This window comes from Bos mutus, chromosome 24 (genome assembly GCF_027580195.1).
Source record: "Bos mutus isolate GX-2022 chromosome 24, NWIPB_WYAK_1.1, whole genome shotgun sequence".
Lineage (NCBI taxonomy): Eukaryota > Metazoa > Chordata > Mammalia > Artiodactyla > Bovidae > Bos > Bos mutus.
In genome coordinates this window covers 43,075,166-43,099,187 of record NC_091640.1, presented here as the reverse complement: position 1 = coordinate 43,099,187, position 24,022 = coordinate 43,075,166, and the positions used below count along the sequence as shown (strand labels likewise).

Sequence of the window (24,022 nt, the reverse complement as noted above, 5' to 3'; positions counted from 1 at the left end):
TAGCAGAGAATGACTTTATTCTATCTATACAACATGAATTCACTTTAAGCATACATAGTCATGAGAAGGCTGTGGAAAAGCCTAATCAGTTCCTTGTAAATAGATGTTAAATTTGCATACTGTTAATTTGTTTGATCATTTGCCAGTAAGTGTATTAGATGGCTTTGAGAGAATTGTCCTCATTAATTCACGTACTTCTGTGATTTGGAAAAAGTTGTTAATCTTGGATCTTGGGGGTGCTTCGTCCCAGACTGTGGGATGGCATGGTAACCCAGGGTCTTGAGAACCATTGTTTTATGGGCATAGGAGTGAGGGTAGACATGGGTCAAGCCAAATTATTTCTGGTAATAATAGCTTGCTCTGTAGGGCTTAATGTTTTAAGACTATGATGGCAAAAAATTTGAGTTGTGAAAAATGATTTTTATGGTTTTTGTAATTTAAAATTTATAAAAGTTTTATATGTTCTTACAAAAATGTTCACGTGATACAGAAAGAGACTGTTTGCCAAGCTCTCCTGGCCTCATTTACAGAAGTAACTTAACAGTTTGTCTATTCTTCTAGATAAATGTATAGTACCTGTATACAAAGGCATATGTTTATTCTGCACGTACTTATCGTGTATATCAGTGTTCTTATGCAGCTGCCTTTTGAACCATGATACACGCTGGGCATCTTTTTACATGTTGCTACATGTAGAGCTGCCCCATTGTGTCCCTCATTGGTGGCACACTAAGTTTCAAAAGCTACAGTATGCTGCTGCTGCTAAGTCACTTCAGTCATGTCCGACTCTGTGCGACCCCGTAGACAGCAGCCCACCAGGCTCCCCTATCCCTGGGATTCTCCAGGCAAGAACACTGGAGTGGGTTGCCATTTCCTTCTCCAAGACTTGAAAGGGAAAAGTGAAAGTGAAGTCACTCAGTCATGTCCGACTCTTAGCGACCCCATGGACTGCAGCACACCAGGCTCTTCCGCCCATGGGATTTTCCAGGCAAGAGGACTAGAGTGGGGTGCCATTGCCTTATGTCTAGGCACTGTTCCAAGCTCTTTGCATGTTATTACCTCACTTAATCTTCACAAGAACCTTATGAAGTAGGTACAGCTACTATCCCCATTTTGTACATGAGCTGACAGGCACAGCGATATATGAGACAGTTTTTCCAATAACACATGAGTAATGGAGCCAGGATGTGAACCCAGGCAAGTAACTTCAGAGACTGCCTTTTTAACCAAAGCATGATATTTCCCCTGTGAATAGACATCACATTATTTTCTGTTTTTCATTGTAACTTATTTTTTTGTAAATGGTTTATTAAATTTTCTAAACTTACTCTTATTTTTATATGTGTAGAAGGAATAACTAGCTTTTAGCAAAGGAGAGAATTATCTGATTGTTTCTATTTCACTCTGACATCTCAGTTATTACCGTCTGTGAAAGAAAGCCTTCTGTCTGGTTGGATCCTAGTTGGCCCTTTCTCTTCCTCTAAAAGTTTTACTTTATTAGTTTCTCTAACTTTTGCTTATCTAATGAAAAATCAGGCTTATTCTTTGAAAGGTGAAATGTTCTAGTACTCCTGTGTCACATACAAGCTTGCACATAGATATATGTGCATGTTTTTCATTTGGCTTGTTGATCATATTACAAGTCTCATATTGCAAGATCACACAGTCTTCATCATAATTTTTTGTTGTTGTTGTTTTATAAGTTTATGAGGGAAATGTTTTAAAATTTCCTACTGTGATAAGGGCTTATCATTTTTAATTAGTAATTATGACAGTTTTAGGTAAATCATTTGTGGTTATATTTTAGAGCTGTATTGTTTGGTACATGAAAGTTCATAATATTTTTGAGATGCCCCTTTTTGCCCTTTTAAATACTGCTTTTATTTAACATTATTACTGTGGTTTTCTTCTCATTTGTATTTTTCTGGAATGTACCTTTCCATCCTTTTAATCTTTCACCTGTTTTACCTGTCACATTTTACCTGTTTCCATTTATTGTGATTTCTGATGTATTTGAACTCATTTCCTTCACCTTATTTTGTGCTGTCTGTTTGTCATGTCAGTCACACTGTCCTGCAGAGAAACATTCACCTGAAATACTGAAGCTGCTGCCTCTTATTAGGAGCTGCATTCTCCAGTGTGCCCAGTCCTCACCTGGCCGTTCACTTTATCTCTGTGATCCCAGTACTAAGTTCCATGAGTGTGGGTTCCAAACTGTACCTGTTGTCTTCACCACTGCCCGCCGCACCAGGTATGGGACCTGGTACAGAGGTGCTCAGTGAACATTTACTGAATGAATCGATGAATTTTCAGTTCAGTCGCTCAGTCCTGTCTGACTCTTTGTCACCCCATGGACTGCAGCATGCCAGGCTTCCCAGTCCATCACCAACTTCCGGAGCTGGCTCAAACTAGCGTCCGTTGAGTTGGTGATGCCATCCTACCATCTCAGCCTCTGTTGTCCCCTTCTCCTCCTGCCTTTGATGTTTCCTAGCATCAGGGTCTTTTTCAGTGAGTCAGTTCTTCACATCAGGTGGTGAAAGTATTGGAGCTTCAGCTTTAGCATCAGTCCTTCCAGTGAATATTCAGGACTGATTTCCTTTAGGATGGACTGGTTGGATCTCCTTGCAGTCCAAGGGATTCTCAAGAGTCTTCTCCAACACCACAGTTCAAAAGCATCAATTCTTCGGTGCTCAGCTTTCTTTACAGTCCAACTCTCACATCCATACACGACTACTGGAAAAACCACAGCTTTGACTAGAAGGACCATTACTTTGTCAGCAAAGTAATGTCTGTGCTTTTTAATATGCTGTCTAGGTTGATCAGAGCTTTTCTTCCAAGAAACAAGCATCTTTTAATTTCATGGCTGCAGTCACCACGTGCAGAGATTTTGGAGCCCCCAAAAATAAAGTCTCTCACTGTTTCCATTGTTTCCTGAACTTTTTGCCATGAAGTGATGGGACTGGATGCCATGATCTTAGTTTTTTGAATGTTGAGTTTTAAGCCAACTTTTTCACTCTCTTCTTTCACCTTCATGAAGAGGCTCTTCAGTTCTTCATTGCTTTCGGCCAGAAGGGTGGTGTCATCTGCATATCTGAGGTTCTTGATATTTCTCCCAGCAATCTTGATTCCAGCTTGTGCTTCATTCAGCCTGGCATTTCGCATGATGTACTCTGCATAGAAGTTAAATATGCAGGGTTACAATATACAGCCTTGACGTACTCCTTTCCCAATTTGGAACCAGTCTGTTGTTCCATGCCCAGTTCTAACTGTTGCTTCTTGACCTGCATACAGATTTCTCAGGAGGCAGGTAAGGTGGTCAGGTATTCCCATGTCCTTAAAGAATTTTCCACAGTTTGTTGTGGTCCACACAGTCAAAGGCTTTGGTGTAGTCAATAAAGTAGAAGTAGATGTTTTTCTGGAACTCTCTTGCTTTTCTATGATCCAGTGGATGTTGGCAATTTGATCTCTGGTTCCTCTGCCTTTTCTAAATCCAGCTTGAATATCTGGAAGTTCATGGTTCACATACTGTTGAAGCCTAGCAGGAGAACTTTGAGCATTACTTTGCTAGCGTGTGAGATGAGTGCAACTGTGGGGTACTATGATCATTCGTTGGCATTGCCTTTCTTTGCGACTGGAATGAAAACTGACCTTTTCTGGTCCCATTTCTGGCCACTGCTGAGTTTTTCAAATTTGCTGACATATTGAGTGCAGCACTTTCACAGCATCATCTTTTAGGATTTGAAGCAGTTCAACTGAAATTCCATCACCTTCACTAGGTTTGTTCTGAGTGATGGTTCCCAAGGCCCTCTTGACTTCTCATTCCAGGATGTCTGGCTCTAGGTAAGTGATCACACCATCATGGTTATCATGAAGATCTTTTTTGTATAGTTCTGTGTATTCTTGCCACTTCTTAACATCTTCTGCTTCTGTTAAGTCCATACTGTTTCTGTCCTTTATTGTGCCCATCTTTGCATGAAATGTTCCCTTGGTATCTCTAATTTTCTTGAAGAGATCTCTCGTCTTTCCCATTCTGTTGTTCTCCTCTATTTCTTTGGATTAATCACTGAGGAAGGCTTTCTTATCTCTCCTTGCTATTCTTTGGAACTCTGCATTCAGGTGGGTATATCTTTCCTTTTCTCCTTTGCCTTTAGCTTCTCTTCTTTTCTCAGCTTTTCATAAGCCCTCCTCAGACAACCACTTTGCCTTTTTGCATTTATTTTTCTTGGGGATGACCTTGATCACTGCTTCCTATACAATATCAAATTATCACCTATCCATTTATCAGCTCCACCCATCAACAGAAAATTGAATTAAAGATTTACTGAGCATGGCCCCACCCATAAGAACAAGACCCAGATTTCCCCATCAGTCAGTTTCTCCCATCAGGAAGCTTCCACAAGCCTCTTATCCTTAACCATCAGAAGGCAGACAGAATGAAAATCAAAATCACAGAAAACTAACCAAATTGATCACATGGCTCACAGCCTTGTCTAACTCAATGAAACTATAAGCCATTGCCATGTAGGGCCAACCCAAGACAGATGGGTAATGGTAGAGAGTTCTGACAAAACATGGTCCACTGGAGAAGGGAATGTAAAATTATTTCAGTATTCTTGCCCTGAGAACCCCATGAACAGTAAGGAAAGGAAAATAGATAAGACACTGAAAGATGAACTCCTTAGGTCAGTAGGTGCCCAATATGCTACTGGAGAAGAGTGGAGAAATAACTCCAGAAAGAATGGAGAGATAGAGCCAAAGCAAAAACAACATCCAGTTGTGGATGTGACTGGTGATGGAAGTAAAGTCCAATGCTGAAAAGAACAATATTGCCTAGGAACCTGGAATGTTAGGTCCATGAATCAAGGTAAATTGGAAGTGGTCAAACAGGAGATGGCAAGAGCAAACATCAACATTTTAGGAATCAGTGAACTAAAATGGACTGGAATGGATGAATTTAACTCAGATGACCATTATATATACTACTGTGGGCAAGAATCCCTTTGAAGAAATGGAGTAACCCTCATAGTCAACAGAAGAGTCCAAAATGCAGTACTTGGGTGCAGTCTCAAAAATGACAAAATGATCTGTGTTTATTTCCAAGGCAAACCATTCAATATCACAGTAATCCAAGTCTATGTCCCAACCGCTAATGCCAAAGAAGCTGAAGTTGAATGGTTCTATGATGACCTACAAGACCTTCTAAAACTAATACCAAAAAAAGATGTACTTTTCATAATAGGGGACCAGAATGCAAAAGTAGGACTGGAATGCAAAAGTAGGAAGTCAAGAGGTACCTGGAGTAACAGGCAAGTTTGGCCTTGGAGTGCAAAATGAGGCAGGGCAAAGGCTAACAGAGTTTTGCCGAGAGAATGCACTAGTCATAGCAAACACCCTCTTCCAACAACACAAGAGACAACTCTACACATGGACAACACCAGATGGTCAATACTGAAATCTGATTATTTTCTTTGCATCTGAAGATGAAAAAGCTCTGTACAGTCAGCAAAAACAAGACTCAGAGCTGACTGTGGCTCAGATCATGAATTCCTTATTGCAAAATTCAGACTTAAATTGAAGAAAGTAGGAAAAACCACTAGACCATTCAAATGGTCTAGTATGACCTGAATCAAATCCCTTACAGTTATACAGTGGAAATGACAAAGAAATTCAAGGGATTAGATCTGACACACACCACCTGAAGAACTATGGATGGAGGTTCATGACATTGGCAACCCATCCAGTCCTCTTGCCTGGAAAATCCCATGGGTGGAGGAGCCTGGTAGGCTGCAGTCCATGGGGTCGCTAAGAGTCAGACATAACTGAGCGACTTCACTTTCACTTTTCACTTTCATGCATTGGAGAAGGAAATGGCAACCCACTCCAGTGTTCTTGCCTGGAGAATCCCAGGGACGGGGGAGCCTGGTGGGCTGCCGTCTATGGGGTGGCACAGAGTCGGACACGACTGAAGCGACTTAGCAATAGTAGTAGTAGTCAAGTGCTTTAAGCAACTTTAGTGAAAGTTACTTTAGTTCAAAGTACTATAGGAGTTACGTTTTAAATAAGTAGTTTGAGAACTTTCAGTGGAAATGACTAGCATAGGATTGTTGATTTAAATGTCAGGATTATTTTGGTGACAGGGGACATTCCCATTTTCAGGAATTCCTGGTCTTACCTGTGGGTTGTTCTTGAGTTCTCGTCTGTCATCCTTGGCTTGGAAGCTCAGTAAAGAGCTGCTCACTGTAGTTTAACAGCCATTTATGGAGTGCCTGCCATGTGCGTGGTGATTATACCCTGCTCTTCATTTTGTCTCTGGATTGTGTAGACTCACCAGAAGGCGTTGTTTTCCTTTCTCTAGACTTGCACTGCCCAGGATGGCAGCCACTACCCTTCTGTGTCTTTTAAAGTTTAAATTAATTAAAATGAAATAAAGTTAAAATTTTATTTTCTCAGTCCTACTAGCTATATTTCAAGTGTGACTATGGTTATAGTATTGGGCAGCACAGATTCAGACCATGCTGTCACCCAGAAAGTCCTACCAGACAGTGCTGCAGTTTAGAATAACCGTGCTGCTTGTTTGTATCTATACCAGTTGACTCCTGTGGACTCTCTCATCATATCTGTACTCTGAGTTATGATTTAGACAAATCATCCTATAGTGCTTAGCCTTTTTCCATTTCTTATCTCAGTATTCCATTTGCAGTATTAAAAATACTATTTTTAATAGGGTGCTTAGATTTTAGTTATGACACCACATCATTCCATTAATACTGAGTTTCATTCTAGGGTTTTTTGACTGATATATTTCAACTATATTAACATTCTGAGTCCCATGCTTTGGAATTATCCTGATTTCAGTTCATTTTGTGTGTGTGTGTGTGTGTGTGTGTCATTTTTTTCCTCTCAAGAAGGAAAAATTCCTGTTTTGGTCTTAGCATATTTCAGATTTGATCATCCTTGAAGTGTTTTTGAAGGTATTTTTTTTTTCCTCTCCTGAAAAGTCCTCTGTTAGCTGTGTTAGTCGCTCAGTTGTGTCTGACTCTTTGTGTCTATACACCTCATGGACTGTAGTCTGCCAGACTCTTTTGTTCGTGGGATTCTCCAGTCAGGAATACTGGAGTGAGTAGCCATTCCCTTCTCCAGGAAATCTTCCTGACCCAGAAAGGTTTGGGTTTTTTAAAAATTAATTACTTTATATTTGGTTGCCCTGGATCTTTGTTGCTGAGGACGGGCTTCTCATTGCAGTAGCTTCTCTTGTTGCAGAGTGCAGGCTCAGTAGTTGTGGCCCACAGGCTTAGTTGCCTCATGGCATGTGGGATCTTCCCGGACCAGGGATCAAACCCGTGTTCCCTGAATTGAAAGGCAGATTCCTAACCATTGGACCACCAGGAAAACGTCCTAATATTGTTTTTTGAAAATTTTATTTTATTTTTAAACTTTACAGTATTGTATTGGTTTTGCCAAATATCAAAATGAATCCACCACAGGTATACATGTGTTCCCCATCCTGAACCCTCCTCCCTCCTCCCTCCCCATACCATCCCTCTGGGTCATCCCAGTGCACCAGCCCCAAGCATCCAGTATCGTGCATCAAAGCTAGACTGGCAACTCGTTTCATATATGATATTATACGTATTTCAATGCCATTCTCCCAAATCATCCCACCCTCTCCCTCTCCCACAGAGTCCAAAAGACTGTTCTATACATCAGTGTCTCTTTTGCTATCTCGTACACAGGGTTGTTGTTACCATCTTTCTAAATTCCATATATATGTGTTAGTATACTGTATTGGTGTTTTTCTTTCTGGCTTACTTCACTCTGTATAATAGGCTCCAGTTTCATCCACCTCATTAGAACTGATTCAAATGTATTCTTTTTAATGGCTGAGTAATACTCCATTGTGTATATGTACCATAGCTTTCTTATCCATTCATCTACTGATGGACATCTAGGTTGCTTCCATGTCCTGGCTATATAAACAGTGCTGCAGTGAACATTGGGGTACACGTCTCTTTCCCTTCTGGTTTCCTCAGTGTGTATGCCCAGCAGTGGGATTGCTGGATCATAAGGCAGTTCTATTTCCATTTTTTTAAGGAATCTCCACACTGTTCTCCATAGTGGCTGTACTAGTTTGCATTCCCACCAACAGTGTAAGAGGGTTCCCTTTTCTCCACACCCTCTCCAGCATGCATTGCTTGTAGACTTTTGGATCGCAGCCATTCTGACTGGCGTGAAATGGTACCTCATAGTGGTTTTAACTTGCATTTCTCTGATAATGAGTGATGTTGAGCATCTTTTCATGTGTTTGTTAGCCATCTGTATGTCTTCTTTGGAGAAATGTCTATTTAGTTCTTTGCCCCATTTTTTGATTGGGTCATTTATTTTTCTGAATTGAGCTGTAGGAGTTGCTTGTATATTTTTGAGATTAGTTATTTGTCAGTTGCTTCATTTGCTATTATTTTCTCCCATTCTGAAGGCTGTCTTTTCACCTTGCTTATAGTTTCCTTTGTTTTGCAGAAGCTTTGAAGTTTAATTAGGTCCCATTTGTTTATTTTTGCTTTTACTTCCAATATTCTGGGAGGTGGGTCATAGAGGATCCTGCTGTGATGTATGTCGGAGACTGTTTTGCCTATGTTCTCCTCTAGGAGTTTTATAGTTTCTGGTCTTACGTTTAGATCTTTAATCCATTTTGAGTTTATTTTTGTGTATGGTGTTAGAAAGTGCTCTAGTTTCATTCTTTTACACGTGGTTGACCAGTTTTCCCAGCACCACTTGTTAAAGAAATTGTCTTTAATCCATTGTGTATTCTTGCCTCCTTTGTCAAAGATAAGGTGTCCATATGTGCATGGATTTATCTCTGGGCTTTCTATTTTGTTCCATTGATCTATATTTCTGTCTTTGTGCCAGTACCATACTGTCTTGATGACTGTGGCTTTGTAGTAGAGCCTGAAGTCAGGTAGGTTGATTCCTCCAGTTCCATTCTTCTTTCTCAAGATCGCTTTGGCTATTCGAGGTTTTTTGTATTTCCATACAAATTGTGAAATTATTTGTTCTAGCTCTGTGAAGAATACTGTTGGTAGCTTGATAGGGATTGCATTGAATCTATAAATTGCTTTGGGTAGTATACTCATTTTCACTATATTGATTCTTCCAATCCATGAACATGGTATATTTCTCCATCTATTAGTGTCCTCTTTGATTTCTTTCACCAGTGTTTTATAGTTTTCTACATATAGGTCTTTAGTTTCTTTAGGTAGATATATTCCTAAGTATTTTATTCTTTCCATTGCAATGGTGAATGGAATTGTTTCCTTAATTTCTCTTTCTGTTTTCTCATTATTAGTGTATAGGAATGCAAGGGATTTCTGTGTGTTGATTTTATATCCTGCAACTTTAGTATAGTCATTGATTAGTTCTAGTAATTTTCTGGTGGAGTCTTTAGGGTTTTCTATGTAGAGGATCATGTCATCTGCAAACAGTGAGAGTTTTACTTCTTTTCCAATTTGGATTCCTTTTATTTCTTTTTCTGCTCTGATTGCTGTGGCCAAAACTTCCAAAACTATGTTGAATAGTAATGGTGAAAGTGGGCACCCTTGTCTTGTTCCCGACTTTAGAGGAAATGCTTTCAATTTTTCACCATTGAGGATAATGTTTGCTGTGGATTTGTCATATATAGCTTTTATTATGTTGAGGTATGTTCCTTCTATTCCTGCTTTCTGGAGAGTTTTATCATAAATGGATGTTGAATTTTGTCAAAGGCTTTCTCTGCATCTATTGAGATAATCATATGGTTTTTATTTTTCAATTTGTTAATGTGGTGTATTACATTGATTGATTTAGTGGATATTGAAGAATCCTTGCATCCCTGGGATAAAGCCCACTTGGTCATGGTGTATGATCTTTTTAATGTGTTGTTGGATTCTGATTGCTAGAATTTTGTTAAGCATTTTTGCATTTATGTTCATCAGTGATATTGGCCTGTAGTTTTCTTTTTTGTGGGATCTTTGTCAGGTTTTGGTATTAGGGTGATGGTGGCCTCATAGAATGAGTTTGGAAGTTTACCTTCCTCTGCAATTTTCTGGAAGAGTTTGAGCAGGATAGGTGTTAGCTCTTCTCTAAATTTTTGGTAGAATTCAGCTGTGAAGCCGTCTGGACCTGGGCTTTTGTTTGCTGGAAGATTTTTGATTACAGTTTCAATTTCCGTGCTTGTGATGGGTCTGTTAAGATTTTCTATTTCTTCCTGGTCGAGTTTTGGAAAGTTGTACTTTGCTAAGAATTTGTCCATTTCTTCCACGTTGTCCATTTTATTGGCATATAATTGTTGATAGTAGTCTCTTATGATCCTTTGTATTTCTGTGTTGTCTGTTGTGATCTCTCCATTTTTGTTTCTAATTTTATTGATTTGAAATTTCTCCCTTTGTTTCTTGATGAGTCTGGCTAATGGTTTGTCAATTTTGTTTATCCTTTCAAAGAACCAGCTTTTGGCTTTGTTGATTTTTGCTATGGTCTCTTTTGTTTCTTTTGCATTTATTTCTGCCCTGATTTTTAAGATTTCTTTCCTTCTACTAACCCTGGGGTTCTTCATTTCTTCCTTTTCTAGTTGCTTTAGGTGTAGAGTTAGGTTATTTATTTGACTTTTTTCTTGTTTCTTGAGGTATGCCTGTATTGCTATGAACTTTCCCCTTAGCTAATATTGTTTTTTGAAGAGCAGAGTTTTTTCTTTTTTTAGCCTCACTGTGTGGATTGTGGGATCACAGTTCCCTGACCAGGGATCGAACCTGTGCCCCCTGCATTGGAAGTGTGAAGTGTTAACTGCAGGACCACCAGGGAAATCCAAAGAGCAGAGTTTTTATTTTATATGAAATCTAGCTTGTTAATTTTCTTCTTTTATGACGAATGAGGTCTTTTCTTCTTTTATGACAAATACATTTTTAAATTAGTTTCAGTTTTTCCAAAAGTCCTAGTAGAGTTTTGGTTGTGATTTTATTGACTTTTTGATCAACGTGAAAGAACTGACATTGTAACAATGTTTAGTCTTTCAATCATGAATTTGGTGTATGTCTCTGCTAGCTTTGATTTTTAATTTCTTTTAGCAATGTTTTATAGTTTTCAGTGTTGGGATGTTGCAAATTTTGATAAGCTGTGCCTTCTAGGGAGTTTGTCTATTCATCTGAAGCTATAAATGCATTAGTTGCTTCCCACAAATTTGTTTGTATGTTTTCATTATCATTAAATATTTTAAAATTGCCCTTGAGATTTCTTCTTTGACTCAAAAGTTTAGAAGTGTGCTATTTAATTTTTTAGTACTTAGTACTTTAGTATAAAATAACTTAGTATAAATTACTTTGTTAGCTGATTTCTGGTTTCATTTCATTGTCAGAAAACATAATTTTTGATATTTCAGTTTTGAAATTTCTTGAGACTTATTTTTTTTCAAACAGCATAGGCTTTGTCTTGGTGAACATTCCAGCTACACTTGAATGATTATTTTATAGTTTTGGATGCAATTAACAAACAGTCATATGTAAAAGTTGGGTAAACAGAGCAGGCAAAGATGGTAAGGTTGAAAATAATCAACTCTGGTCAAAGGGCTCTGGGTCTGAAGAATAAGAGTACTGGTAGGATTTGTCAGACACAGGTGGGGAGTGACATGAGTAAAGAAAGGTAAGCAGAAGGAAAGTAAGCAAAGTTATCAGCTCATTGTGGGGTTGTGAACAGAAAAGTTCACTGGGCTCAGAATGTAAAAGGCTTAGAATAGCATGTTAATGAATTTATCACCTAGAAACTGCTTAGGAAGTAATATTGAATAGAACGATAACTCTCAGGCACGGATAAATGGACTTTTTTTTTTTTGCTGCTTTATAAAAGGAAAAAAGCATATCTAGATTTCATGGAAAGATTTTTTTTGAGGAGTGACCCCTTGTAGAGGTCTGACACTTCAAACAAAGGTCACTGTTGGTAATTGTGATCCCTTGTCTTTGCATCTTCTTCAGTGTTTTCCTTTCTGTATTTTTCCCATCACCCTTTAAAATGCTTAAGACTTGAAGTCTTCAAACAAAAGTAATAGTAATAATAATAATAATAATAATAATAAAAACCCTACCTCTGCCCTGTCTTCCTCTCTAGCTGCTACCTTACATTTCGCTCCTTTTCCTAAACATTTCTGTGTGTGCTGGGTACACATGGCACTGTTTGTTCACACAGTCTGGCCCTTGCTGAGGTCACCATAGCTTCCTTCTGGAGGAATCCAGCGGTGTTCCCTAAGTCTCTTCTCCCCTCTAATCCACATTCCGTGCCAGGACCATGACCTCCTTTTGAAAGTTTTTTCTCGCTCTGATTTTTGTGACTTTCTACTTTCCTCCTTTCTTTCATACTCTTGCTCCTTTACAGTCTAGTCTCTTGATTTCTCATCCTCTGGCCAGTCATTAAATGTTTGGGTCTGCGTTTCTCTTGTAGTTTTTCTCCTTAGACTGTCCCATACACTTTCATGGGAACAACTGATCTTTTTATTTTCTCTATAGTTTTGCCTTTTCCAAAATATCATGTGGTTAGAATTTAGCCTTTTCAGATTGTCTTCTTTCAATTAGTAATCTACTTTAAAGTGTCCTCTATGTCTTTGTAGTTTGACAGCTCATTTCTCTATCTTTGAATAATAGTTGGTTGTATGGATTTATCATAGTTTATCCCTTCACATGTTGAAAAACATCTTGGTTGCCTCCAAGTTTTGACAGTTCTGAATAAAGTTACTTTAAACATTTGTGTAGGACTTCCTTGGTGGCTCAACAGTAAAGAATCCACCTGCTAATGCAGGGGACATTGGAGATGCAGGTTCGATCCCTGGGTCAGGAAGATCCCCTGAAGAAGAAAATGGAAACCCACTGTAGTATTCTTGCCTGGGAAATCCCATGGACAGAGGAACCTGGCAGGCTACACTTGATGGGATTGCAGAGTCAGACATGACTTAGTGACTAAACAACAACAAACATTTGTGTAGATTTTTGTGTGGATGTAAGTTTTCAGCTTGAGTAAATATCAAGGAGTGGAATTACTTGATTGTATGGTAGGAGTATGTTCGGCTGTGTGAGCAACTGCCAAAATGTCTTCTATGGTGGCTGAAGCATTGGCATTCCTACCAGCCATTGATGAGAATTCCTGCTGCCCCACATTCTCATCAGCATTTTATGATATCATTGTTTTGGATTTGACGAAGATCATGGCATCTGGTCCCATCACTTCATGGGAAATAGATGGGGAAACGATGGAAACAGTGTCAAACTTTATTTTGGGGGGCTCCAAAATCACTGCAGATGGTGATTGCAGCCATGAAATCAAAAGATGCTTACTCCTTGGAAGAAAAGTTATGACCAACCTAGATAGCATATTGAAAAGCAGAGACATTACTTTGCCAACAAAGGTCCATCTAGTCAACACTATGGTTTTTTCAGTGGTCATGTATGGATATGAGAGTTGGACTGAAGAAAACGGAGCACTGAAGAATTGATGCTTTTGAACTGTGGTGTTGGAGAAGCCTCTTGAGAGTCCCTTGGACTGCAAGGAGATCCAACCAGTCCATTCTGAAGGAGATCAGCCCTAGGATTTCTTTGGAAGGAATGATGCTACAGGTGAACTCCAGTACTTTGGCCACCTCATGGGAAGAGTTGACTCATTGGAAAAGACTCTGATGCTGGGAGAGATTGAGGGCAGGAGGAGAAGGAGATGACAGAGGATGAGATGGCTGGATGGCATCACTGACTCGATGGACGTGAGTCTGAACTCCGGGAGTTGGTGATGGACAGGGAGGCCTGGCGTGCTGCGACTCATGGGGTCGCAAAGTGTCGGACAAGACTGAGTGACTGAACTGAACTGAACTCAGTAGGTATATAGTGGGATCTTACCATTTTAATTTGTAAATCCCTGATGACATATGATTTTTTTTTACATTATTTTATATATTCTTTTCCATTATGATTTTTCACAAAATATTGAATACATTTCCCTGTGCTATATAGTAGGACTTGTTGTTTATCCATTCTATATATAATAGTTTGCATCGCTAACCCCAAACTCCAAATCCATTCTTCCCACTCTCTCCCTTGGCAACCACAAGTCTGTTCTCTATGGCTGTGAGTCTGTTTTGTAGATAAGTTCATCTGTGTTGTATTTCAGATTTCACATAGAAGTGATATCACACAGTATTTGTCTTTCTGACTTAACTGATTTAATATGACAATCTCCGAGTTCATCCATGTTGCTGCAAATGGCGTTATTTTGTTCTGTTTCATGGTTGAGTAGTATTGCATTGTATATCTGTACCACATCTTCATCCACTCATCTTTTGATGGACACTTAGGTTATTTCCATGTCTTGGCTATTGTGAATAGTGTTGCATTGAAGATTGGGGTACATGTGTCTTTTTGAATTATAGTTTTGTCCAGATATATGCCCAGGAGTAGGGTTGCTGGGTCACTTGAAAACTCTATTTTTAGCTTTTTGAGGAATTTCCTGATAATTTTCATAGTGGCTACATCAACTTTCATTCCCACCAGCAGTGTAGGAGGATTCCCTTTTCTCCATACCCTCTTGAGCATTTGTTATTTGTACACTATTTAATGATGGCCATCTGAGAGGTGTTAAGTGGCGCCTCATAGTTATGATTTGCTTTTCTCTAATAATTAGTGATGTTGAGCATCTTTTCATGTGCCTTTTGGCTGTCTGTGTGTTTTCCTAGGAGAACTGTCTATGTAGGTTTTCTACCTGTTTTTCTATTGGGCTGTAAGTTATTTTATTGTTGAATTGTATGAGCTGTTTGTGTATTTTGGATATTAAGCCCTTGTTGGTCACATCACTTGCAAATATTTTCTCCCAGTCTGTAGGCTGTCTTTTCATTCTGTTGATGATTTCCTTAGCTATACAAAAGCTTGTAAATTTGATTAGGTCCCACTTGTTAATTTTTGCTTTTATTTCTGTTGCCTTGGGAGAGTGACCTAAGAAAACATTGGTACAATTTATGATGACACATTATCTTGAGCATCATTTCACATTTTCGTTGCCATTTGTATATCTTCTTTGGTATATCTTCTATTCTGATCACTTGCCCATTTTGTAACTGGGTATTTTTTTTTTCAGGGGGTGGGGTCAGGTTAGATAGCTTGTGGGACTTGAGTTCCCTGACCAGGGAGTGAACCTGACTCATGGGAGTGAACCTGACTTATGGCAGTGAAAGTCCAGAATCCTAATGACTAGACCGCTAGGAAACTCCAGGAGTTATTTTCTGTTTGAGTTTTAAGGTTCTTTGTATATTTGGGATACCAGTCCATTATCACACATATGTTTGGCACATATTTTCTTCCAGCTGTGGCTTGTTGTTTTATTCTTTGAACAGTGCCTTTCATGCAGCAGAATTTGTTAATTATAATGAAGTCTAACATACCAATTTTTTTCTTTCATGGATCATTCCTTGTATCTTTAAAAAAATCATCAAACCCAAAGTCAACTAGATTTTCTCCTATGTTATCTTCTCATTCAATAGTTTTGTATTTTACTTGTGACTTTGTGAAAGGTGTAAGGCCTGAGTCTAGACTCATATTTTTGCATGTGGATGTTGTTGCTCCAGCACCGTTTGAAAAGCCTGTTCTTTTAAATTGCCTTCACTCCTTTGTCAGTGCTCTGTTGAGTATCCTTGGGAGTCTGTTTTGGGCTCTGTATGCTGTTCCATAAATCTCATTGTCTGTTCTTTTGCTAGTACCACCCTGTCTTGATAACTGTGGCATGATATATTTTAAAAATACTGAAAAGACCCTGATGCTGGGAAAGATTGAAGGCGGGAGGAGAAGGGGATGACAGAGGATGAGATGGTTGGATGGCATCACTGACTCAGTGGACATGAGTTTGAGTAGGCTCTGGGAGTTGGTGATGGACAGTGAAGCCTGATATGCTGCAGTCCATGGGGTTGCAAAGAGTCAGACATGATTGAGTGACTGAACTGACTGACTGAACTTTAAAAATACCTTACTGCCCCACTTCCCAAAACCCTTCAGTGGCCCGCTATTACTTGATGAAGATTCAGGCTTCCCTGGTAGCTCACATGGTAGAGTCTGCCTGCGGTGCGGGTGACCCAGGTTCAATCCCTAGGTGGGGAAGATCCCCTGGAGAAGGAAACGGCAACCCACTCCAGTATTCTTGCCTGGAAAATCCCAGGGATGGAGGAGCCTGGCAGGCTACAGTCCAGGGGGTCACAAAGAGTTGGACACGATTGAGGGACTTCACTTGCACTTTCCTTTCAGACCTGTCAGGTAGCCTTTGAGGCCTCAATGTGATTTGTGAATATATTCCCACCTCACAAAACTCATCCTAACTGTCCTCTTGTCATTAGAAGTAAACACTTTGTTTTTTCTTCAGTCACTCATTCCATGCTCTTTCTTATCTCTAGGTCTTCATACTCACTGTTTTCCTATCTTTGGAATTCTTTTCTAACCCCCTTCTTCTTGTGGTTAACTCTACTTAAATTCATTTTCTTAACAAAGGCTTCCCTGATTTTTGGACTAGTTAGGGCTCCCTATTAAATTATGCTCTCATAACACCCTTCCCTTCTTTATTATAATGTATAGCATAGTCATTTAGCTTATTAATTATCTGTTTTCCCTAGGACAAAACCTTTATGAAGGCCACAGGTCTCTTCTCCTCATCTGTTTCTTTGTTGGCACATACACTTGATTCTTAGTAAATATCTGTGGACTGAATTCATGAGTGAAAGGAAGGGTGCTTAGTATAGTGGATATTAGCTAGATTAATAGAAAAGTATGCTTTGGGGGGATAAATTTTACTAGATAAGAGAGTACTACAGTTAGTATTTAGATATTGCAGCAAGAAAGTGTAGTAAGTCTTTTATAGTATTTTTGTGAACAAGATGGAGAAATGTCAGGTTGATATTTATACAGGTAGATTATAATCAGTGTCAACATGGAAAAAACGTCTCTAATTTTCTCAAGGGGTTGTTAGTTGGAGCTCTCCTACTTAATACTTAAATCACTTTTGGACATGACTTAGCTACTGAACAACCACCACAAGTTTTGGAAAATGAATTTCTAAAATTAGTATAAGTAAGTATATATGTAGGCAAGTTGATGTGTCTAGGTACTTTTATGTTTCAGTTGTCTTTTGAGTGCTCGTCTGTTATCACCAGCTCCAGGCTGTGTAGAACTAGGTAGATGCTTCTCTAGCACAAGGCTAGAAGTTTCTGGAATCTGTGAAAGTGATGAGTCAGCTACTATACATGTCAGTCTAATAATGCCCAGCCTTGTTATGTTGTGTTTCTGAGAGGTTGAATTACATATAGTACTGTGTCATGGTTCAGGTTTAAATCAGGAAAGGTAATAGATTTGGGACATTGAAACCAGGTGCACATAGTTTATCCTGGAGCTGGGAGACCCTGCAGAATGTTTTAGGACATCCTTTCCAAGGCCCTGACTGCAAACAGAAAAGAAGCACAAAGCCTGGTGGACTCTGGATTTTGAAGGCACATATTCCTCGAAGTGTGTTGTATTACTCTAGCCCATTTACTGAAGGACCCAGAAAGCTGCTAGTTCTGAGTAGGACCCGGGACAGGGAGAGCTCCTCCACAAATGCAGCTGTCAGGCTGGCTCCTCTGCTGCACGGGCCACCTGACCCCGCAGATGTGTCGGTGCTTGCGGTGTCAGTGGCAGAGAGGGCTACAGTCTGAGCCTTGGGCAGCCCTGCGGGTGAGTCGCAGTGCAGGCCCTAGGGTTCTGGAGCAGAGCCCTGCAGCTCTTTGTGGAGAGCTCCTTTCCTTTTGGTAGCTCTAGATCTGATGCTGGGCCACAGTCAATACTGAACACTCAATGGTGGGCCACCAGTTTACCTGAGTCCTGAGCGGCCCATCATAAACTGGGGGTTATTGACCCTTCTAGCCATGAGTTTGGGTTTGTACAGAGGCATCCCATCATCCAATGGAAGCATTTTGCACGTGCTTGGCCCAGGTTGGCCCTGGAGGCATCACCAAGTGCGTGCTGCTGAGCCACTCTGTCTTTCCAGCCTGTACCTGTTGCCTTGGGGGAGTTCTCCAATCAGTTGACAGACTCCAGCCTGATTTACAGATGGTTCCGCCTGATGCGCAGGCAGCACCTTAAGGTGGAAGTTGCGGCACTGCCAGCCCCTGTCAGAAGGACATGGCTGTGAATAGATTTGTTTGTTTAAGCTTAAGTTAGCTGCTACCAGTCACTGAGTTTTCAGTCTCAGATCCTTGATATGTCTTTGAAATCCCTAATTAGATAAGTGTTGTCATAACAGTTTTGAATGGATATGTTTTTCGGTAACTCTGTCTATTCTGAAAAAATATGGTTTGAAAATATGGAAAATCAACCTGGTTGGTATTGCTGGTATTTTATATAGATGGAAAATATAGATTCTAGTGTTTAACATAAATCTAAGAAAACATGAAAAGACTTTGTGTATGTGTTACATACTGGTTTGAAGAAATTATACAAATAATTTCCATCTGAGATTTTTAAAAAAAACACAGGTGAGACTTCTTAAGCTCCTCAAATTTAATGTGTCACATTTCTGAAATGGAATAGATTAGACGTAGCTTAAATATCGTACTGAATATTTTATGCCTTACAGTTCTATAAAGCTGTTCAGTTGTCTCTATTAACCGCCTTCCTTAATGTTCCTAGGTTATAGAATCTTTGGGAATTATTATTTATAAGGCACTGGACTATGGCTTGAAGGAGAATGAAGAAAGGGAGTTAAGCCCCCCACTGGAGCAGCTCATTGATCGCATGGCCAACACGGTAGAGGCTGACGGCAGCAATGACGAGGGCTACGAGGCTGCGGATGAGGGTCTGGAGGAGAATGATGACGTAAAGAGGAAGGTCTCAGCCATCCGGTCCTATAGAGATGTCATGAAGGTAAAGTTTACAGCAGTATCTCTTTCTTTCAAGAGTTGTTATTTCACTTTAAAAAATTGATTAGCATTTGATAATAGTTCCTAGACTTTCAGCTTTCAATAAAATACATTGTTGTTGTTATTTACTCACTAAGTTGTCTTCAGCTCTTTGCAGCCCCATGGACTGCAGCATGCCAGGCTTCCTTGTCCTTCACCATGTCCCAGAGTTTGCTCAGTTTCATGTCCTTAATGAAATGCATAAGGGTGTTCTAATTTCATTCTTTTACATGTAGCTGTCTAGTTTTCCTCCTACCATTTATTGAAGAGGCTGTTTTTTCTCCATGGTGTATTCTTGCCTCCTTTGTCATAGATTAGTTGACCATAGGTGTGTGAGTTTGCCTCTGGGCTTTCTTTCCTGTTCCACTGATGTGTGTCTGTTTTTGTGCCAGTGTCCTACTGTTTCGATTACTGTAGCTTTGTAGTACAGTCAAAGCTCCTGAAATCAAGGAGCCTAATTCCTCTAGCTCTGTCTTTGTTGCTTTTCTTTTTTTCTCCCCACAAAATCGCTGTGGCTTTTTGGGGCCTTTTGTGTTTCCATACAGATATTAAAATTTTTTGTTCTAGTTCTGAAAAAGTGAAGTGAAAATCTCTCAGTCGTGTCCAACTCTCTGCGACCCTGTGGATTATACAGCCCATGGAATTCTCCAGGCCATAATACTGGAGTGGGTAGCCTTTCTCTTTTTCAGTGGATCTTCCCAACCCAGGGATCGAACCCAGGTCTTCCATATTGCAGGTGGATTCTTTACCAACTGAACTACCAGGAAAGTTCTGAAAAAGGCTATTGGTAATTTCATGGGGATTACATTGAATCTATAGATTAGAACAGTCTTTAATACCATACATAGAAACAAACTCAAACTGGATTAAAGACCTAAATGTAAGTCTGGGTACTATAAAACTTTTCAAGGAAAACATAGGCAGAATACTCTCTGCCTGTCTTTTTGCTCCACCTCCTAGAGTAATGAAAATAAAAATGAACTGTGGATATATTTGAGATAATCAGGAAAATTTGACCTTTTACTCTATAGTTGACGATATTAGGAATTATTCATATTTTTAGATATTATAATAGAATTGTGAGTATATTTTTTAAAAACTCATTTAATGAGTGTATGCTGAAATATCTACATGTGAAATTCAGATGTCTGAAATTTGCTATAAAATTATCCTGGAGGGTGAGGCTTAAGTGGATGAGGATGTAGATAAAGTAAGATGGCCATGAATTGGTCATTGCTAAATTGGGTGATGGATGGTAATTCATTATACTGTCCACCTCATTTTGTGCATGTTCAAATTTTTCCACACAGTAATACTATTAGAAATTTTTCAGAGGTCAGTTTTTTAAGCTCAGATATAATTGATGTATAACATTATATTAGTTTCAACTGTACAAGGTAATGATTCCTTGTTTGTATAAATTGCAAAATGATCACCACAATAAGTTAACATCCATCACTACACATGATTACAGATTTTTTGCTTGTGATGAGAACTTTTAAGCTCTATCTTTCAGCAACTTTCAAATATTCAGTACAGTATTGTTAACCTTAGTTGCCATGCTGTACATTACATTCCTAGGACTGACTGACTTTATAACTGGAAGTTTGTACCTTTTGACTACCTTCAGCTATTCCACTCTGTACCCCCCAAGCCCCAATCACTGGCATCACCAGTCTGTTCTCTGTACAAGGAGATGATTTTTAAAATGAAATGTTACATAGATACAAGGAGATGTGTATCACAGCATTAATTATACTGTTTTGAAACTGGAAATAAATGACTTCCAGAAAAATGGTATATCAGCTCATAGATTATCATATGGTCTTTAAAATTATAATCATGTAGGTTAAGTAGCAGTGTGGGAAATTTTTAATAAATGGAGAAAAGACCACAAAGTTCTGCATGTACTGACTGGTGTATATATAAAGGAAAGACTGTGTACGCAGACATAGAGAACAAACTTGTGGACACAAGTCTGTAGAATTTCCAGTCCTCCACAAGCGTCACTTGTTTGGTAACTGTAGAGGTCATTTGGGGCATGCTGCCTGTATGCTGTGTTCTGAGTGTTTCATCACTTGAAGAATATTGCTTCTTTTAGTGTAAGAACATTACTTCCTTTAGTGTAACTCATTCTGCAGTTAGACTGCCTGGGTTCACTTCCAATTCTGCTGGCTAGGTGTATGGCTTAGGTAAATCCTTAGCTATTGTAAATCTCTATTTCTTAATCTCTAAATTGGGTTGACATAAGAATTAGATGTGCTGATGCATATAAACACAAAGAATAAAATAATTATCAGGTAATTCATTGAAACTGAAATAATCACTGGGGTTATTTTTCCTCTAAGGGATTATTTCTCATCTGTCTCAGTAGAAACTTCATGAAATTTCATTGGCTTTAAAAAAAAATTTTTTTGTACATTAAAAAATTGTGGTAAAATACACATAACAAAGTTTACAATTCACAATTTAGTGCTATTAAATAATTCACGATACTATCCAGCTATCAGCACTATCTCAGTCCAAAGCCTATTCTTTATCCCAGATGGAAACCTATCCCTTCTCCTTCAGCCCATGGCAGCCACTGATCAGCTTTCTGTCTCTGTGGATTTATGTATTCTGGTATTTCATATAAATGGAATCATATGGTATATGACTTTTGGTGTCTAGCTTCTTGGACTGAGTGTAATGTTTTTAAGGTTCACCCGTGTCGTAGCATGTGTCAGTACCTTTTTCCTTTTTGTGGGTTAATAAGATTCCATTTTGTGAATATACCACAGTTTGTTTATCCACTCCTCAGCTAGGAATATTTGAATTGTTTTCACCTTTTTTTTGGCTGCTGTGAATGGTGCTGGTATGAACATTTGTGTTTCAGTTTTTGTTTGAATACCTACTTTAAATTCTTTTGGAAATACACCTCAGGAACGGAATTGCTGTATCACATGGTAATTCTGTCTTTAACTTTTTGAAAAACCATCAAGCTATTTTCCACAGTGGCCTCACCATTTTCATTTCTACTAGCAATATACAAGGGTTCCAATTTCTCCACATTCTTGCTAACACTTACTTTCCATTTTCTCTTTGCTTTTATAGCCATCCTAGTGGATGTGAGTGGTATCTAATTGTGGTTTTGATTTGCATTTTCTTAATGACTCATGATGGTGAGCATCTTTTTATTTGCTTTTTGGCCATTTGTCTATCTTCTTTGGAAGAATGTCTATTCAGGTCCGTTTTTAAATTAGGTTGTTTATCTTTTGTTGAGTTTAAGAGTTCTTTATGCATTCTGAATAGTAGATCCTTATTAGATATATGATTTGCAAATATTGTCTCTGATTCTGTGGATTGTCTTTTCATGCTCTTGATAGAATCCTTTGATGTACAGTTTTTTTTTTAATTAGAGGATAATTGTTTTCACAAAGTAGTATTGGTTTCTGCTCTACAATAACGTGAATCAGCCAGAAGTATACATATATCCAGGTTAGGCATTACTCTGCCAACGAAGGTCCATATAGTCAAGGCCATGGTCTTCCCAGTGGTCACATACGGTTGTGAGAGCTGGACTGTAAAGAAGGCAGAACACCAAAGAATTGATGCCTTCGAACTGTGGTGCTGGAGAACACTTTTGAAAGTCTCTTGGACAGCAAGGAGATCAAACCAGTGAATATTAAGGGAGATCAACCCTGAATATTCACTGGAGGGACTGATGCTGAAGCTGAAGTTCCAGTATTTTGGTCCCTGATGTGAACAGATGACTCATTGGAAAAGTCCCTGATGCTGGGAAAGAGCAAGGGCAGAAGGATAAGAGGGCATCAGAGGATGAGATGGCTGGACGGTATCACTGATGCAGTGAACATGAACTTGGGCAAATTCTGGGAGATGGTGAGGGACAGGGAAGCCTGGCATGCTGCAGTCCATGGGGTTGCAAAAAGTTGGACCTGACTGGGCAACTGAACAGCATACATATATCCCCTCCTTCTTGAACCTCCCCACCTCTTCCCACCCCTCTAGGCTGTCATAGAGCACTGAGTTGAGTCCCTCTGGTACATAACAAGTTCCCAATAGCTGTTTTACATAGGATAATATAAATGTTTCTGTGCTGTTCTCTCAATCCATCCCACCCTCTCCTTCCCCCACTGTGTCTACAAGTCTGTTCTCTATGTCTGTGTCTCTACTGCTGTCCTGCAGATAGATTCATCTGTACCGTTTTTCTAGATTCCACACACACACATAGATATATATATATGTCAATATACAATATTTGTTTTTCTGACTTACTCCACTCTGTGTACAGTCTCTAGGTTAATACACCTCAGTTAACCTGCCTCAAATTCATTCCTTTTTATGGCCAGGTAATATTCAATTGTATGTATGCACCACAACTTCTTTATCCATTCATCTGTTGATGGACATTTAGGTCACTTCCATGTCCTGGCTATTGTATATAGAGCTGCAGGGAACGTTGGGATACATGTGTCTTTTTGAATTTTGATTTTCTCAGGGTATGTGCTCGGTAGTGGGATTGCTGGGTCATATGGTAGTTTTATTCCTAGCTTTTTAAGGAATCTCCATACTGTTCTCTATAGTAGCTGTACGAATTTACATTCCCACCAATAGTGCAAGAGGGTTCCCTTTTCTCTCCAGCATTTATTGTTTGTAGATTTTTTGATGATGGCATTTTTGACTAGTGTACAATTTTCACTTTGAAGTCTAATCATTTACAGCCGTACCTTGGGGGTATTGCAGGTTTAGCTCGAGACCATTGCAACAAAGCAAAGGTTGCAGTAAAGTGAGTTACATGAATATTTTGGTTTCCCATTGCATATAAAAGTTAGGTTTATACTATACTATAGTCTATTATGGGAGAAGGCAATGGCACCCCACTCCAGTACTGTTGCCCGGACAATCCATGGATGGAGGAGCCTGGTAGACTGCAGTCCATGGGGTCGCTAAGAGTCAGACACGACTGAGTGACTTCACTTTCACTTTCCACTTTCATGCCTTGGAGAAGGAAATGGCAACCCACTCCAGTGTTCTTGCCTGGAGAATCCCATGGACGGAGAAGCC

General features: G+C 39.3%; 1 protein-coding gene across 2 annotated transcripts in view; it reads left to right on the top strand.

Annotated features, from left to right (window-relative positions):
- SPIRE1 (spire type actin nucleation factor 1) overlaps positions 1-24,022 on the top strand; it is a 162,296-nt gene that overhangs the window by 63,248 nt on the left and 75,026 nt on the right. For both annotated transcript variants that reach the window (XM_070361817.1, XM_070361818.1), the window contains exon 3: positions 18,690-18,923. In XM_070361817.1, the coding sequence (XP_070217918.1) occupies positions 18,690-18,923 (234 nt within the window). The remainder of the gene's footprint in view (positions 1-18,689; positions 18,924-24,022) is intronic.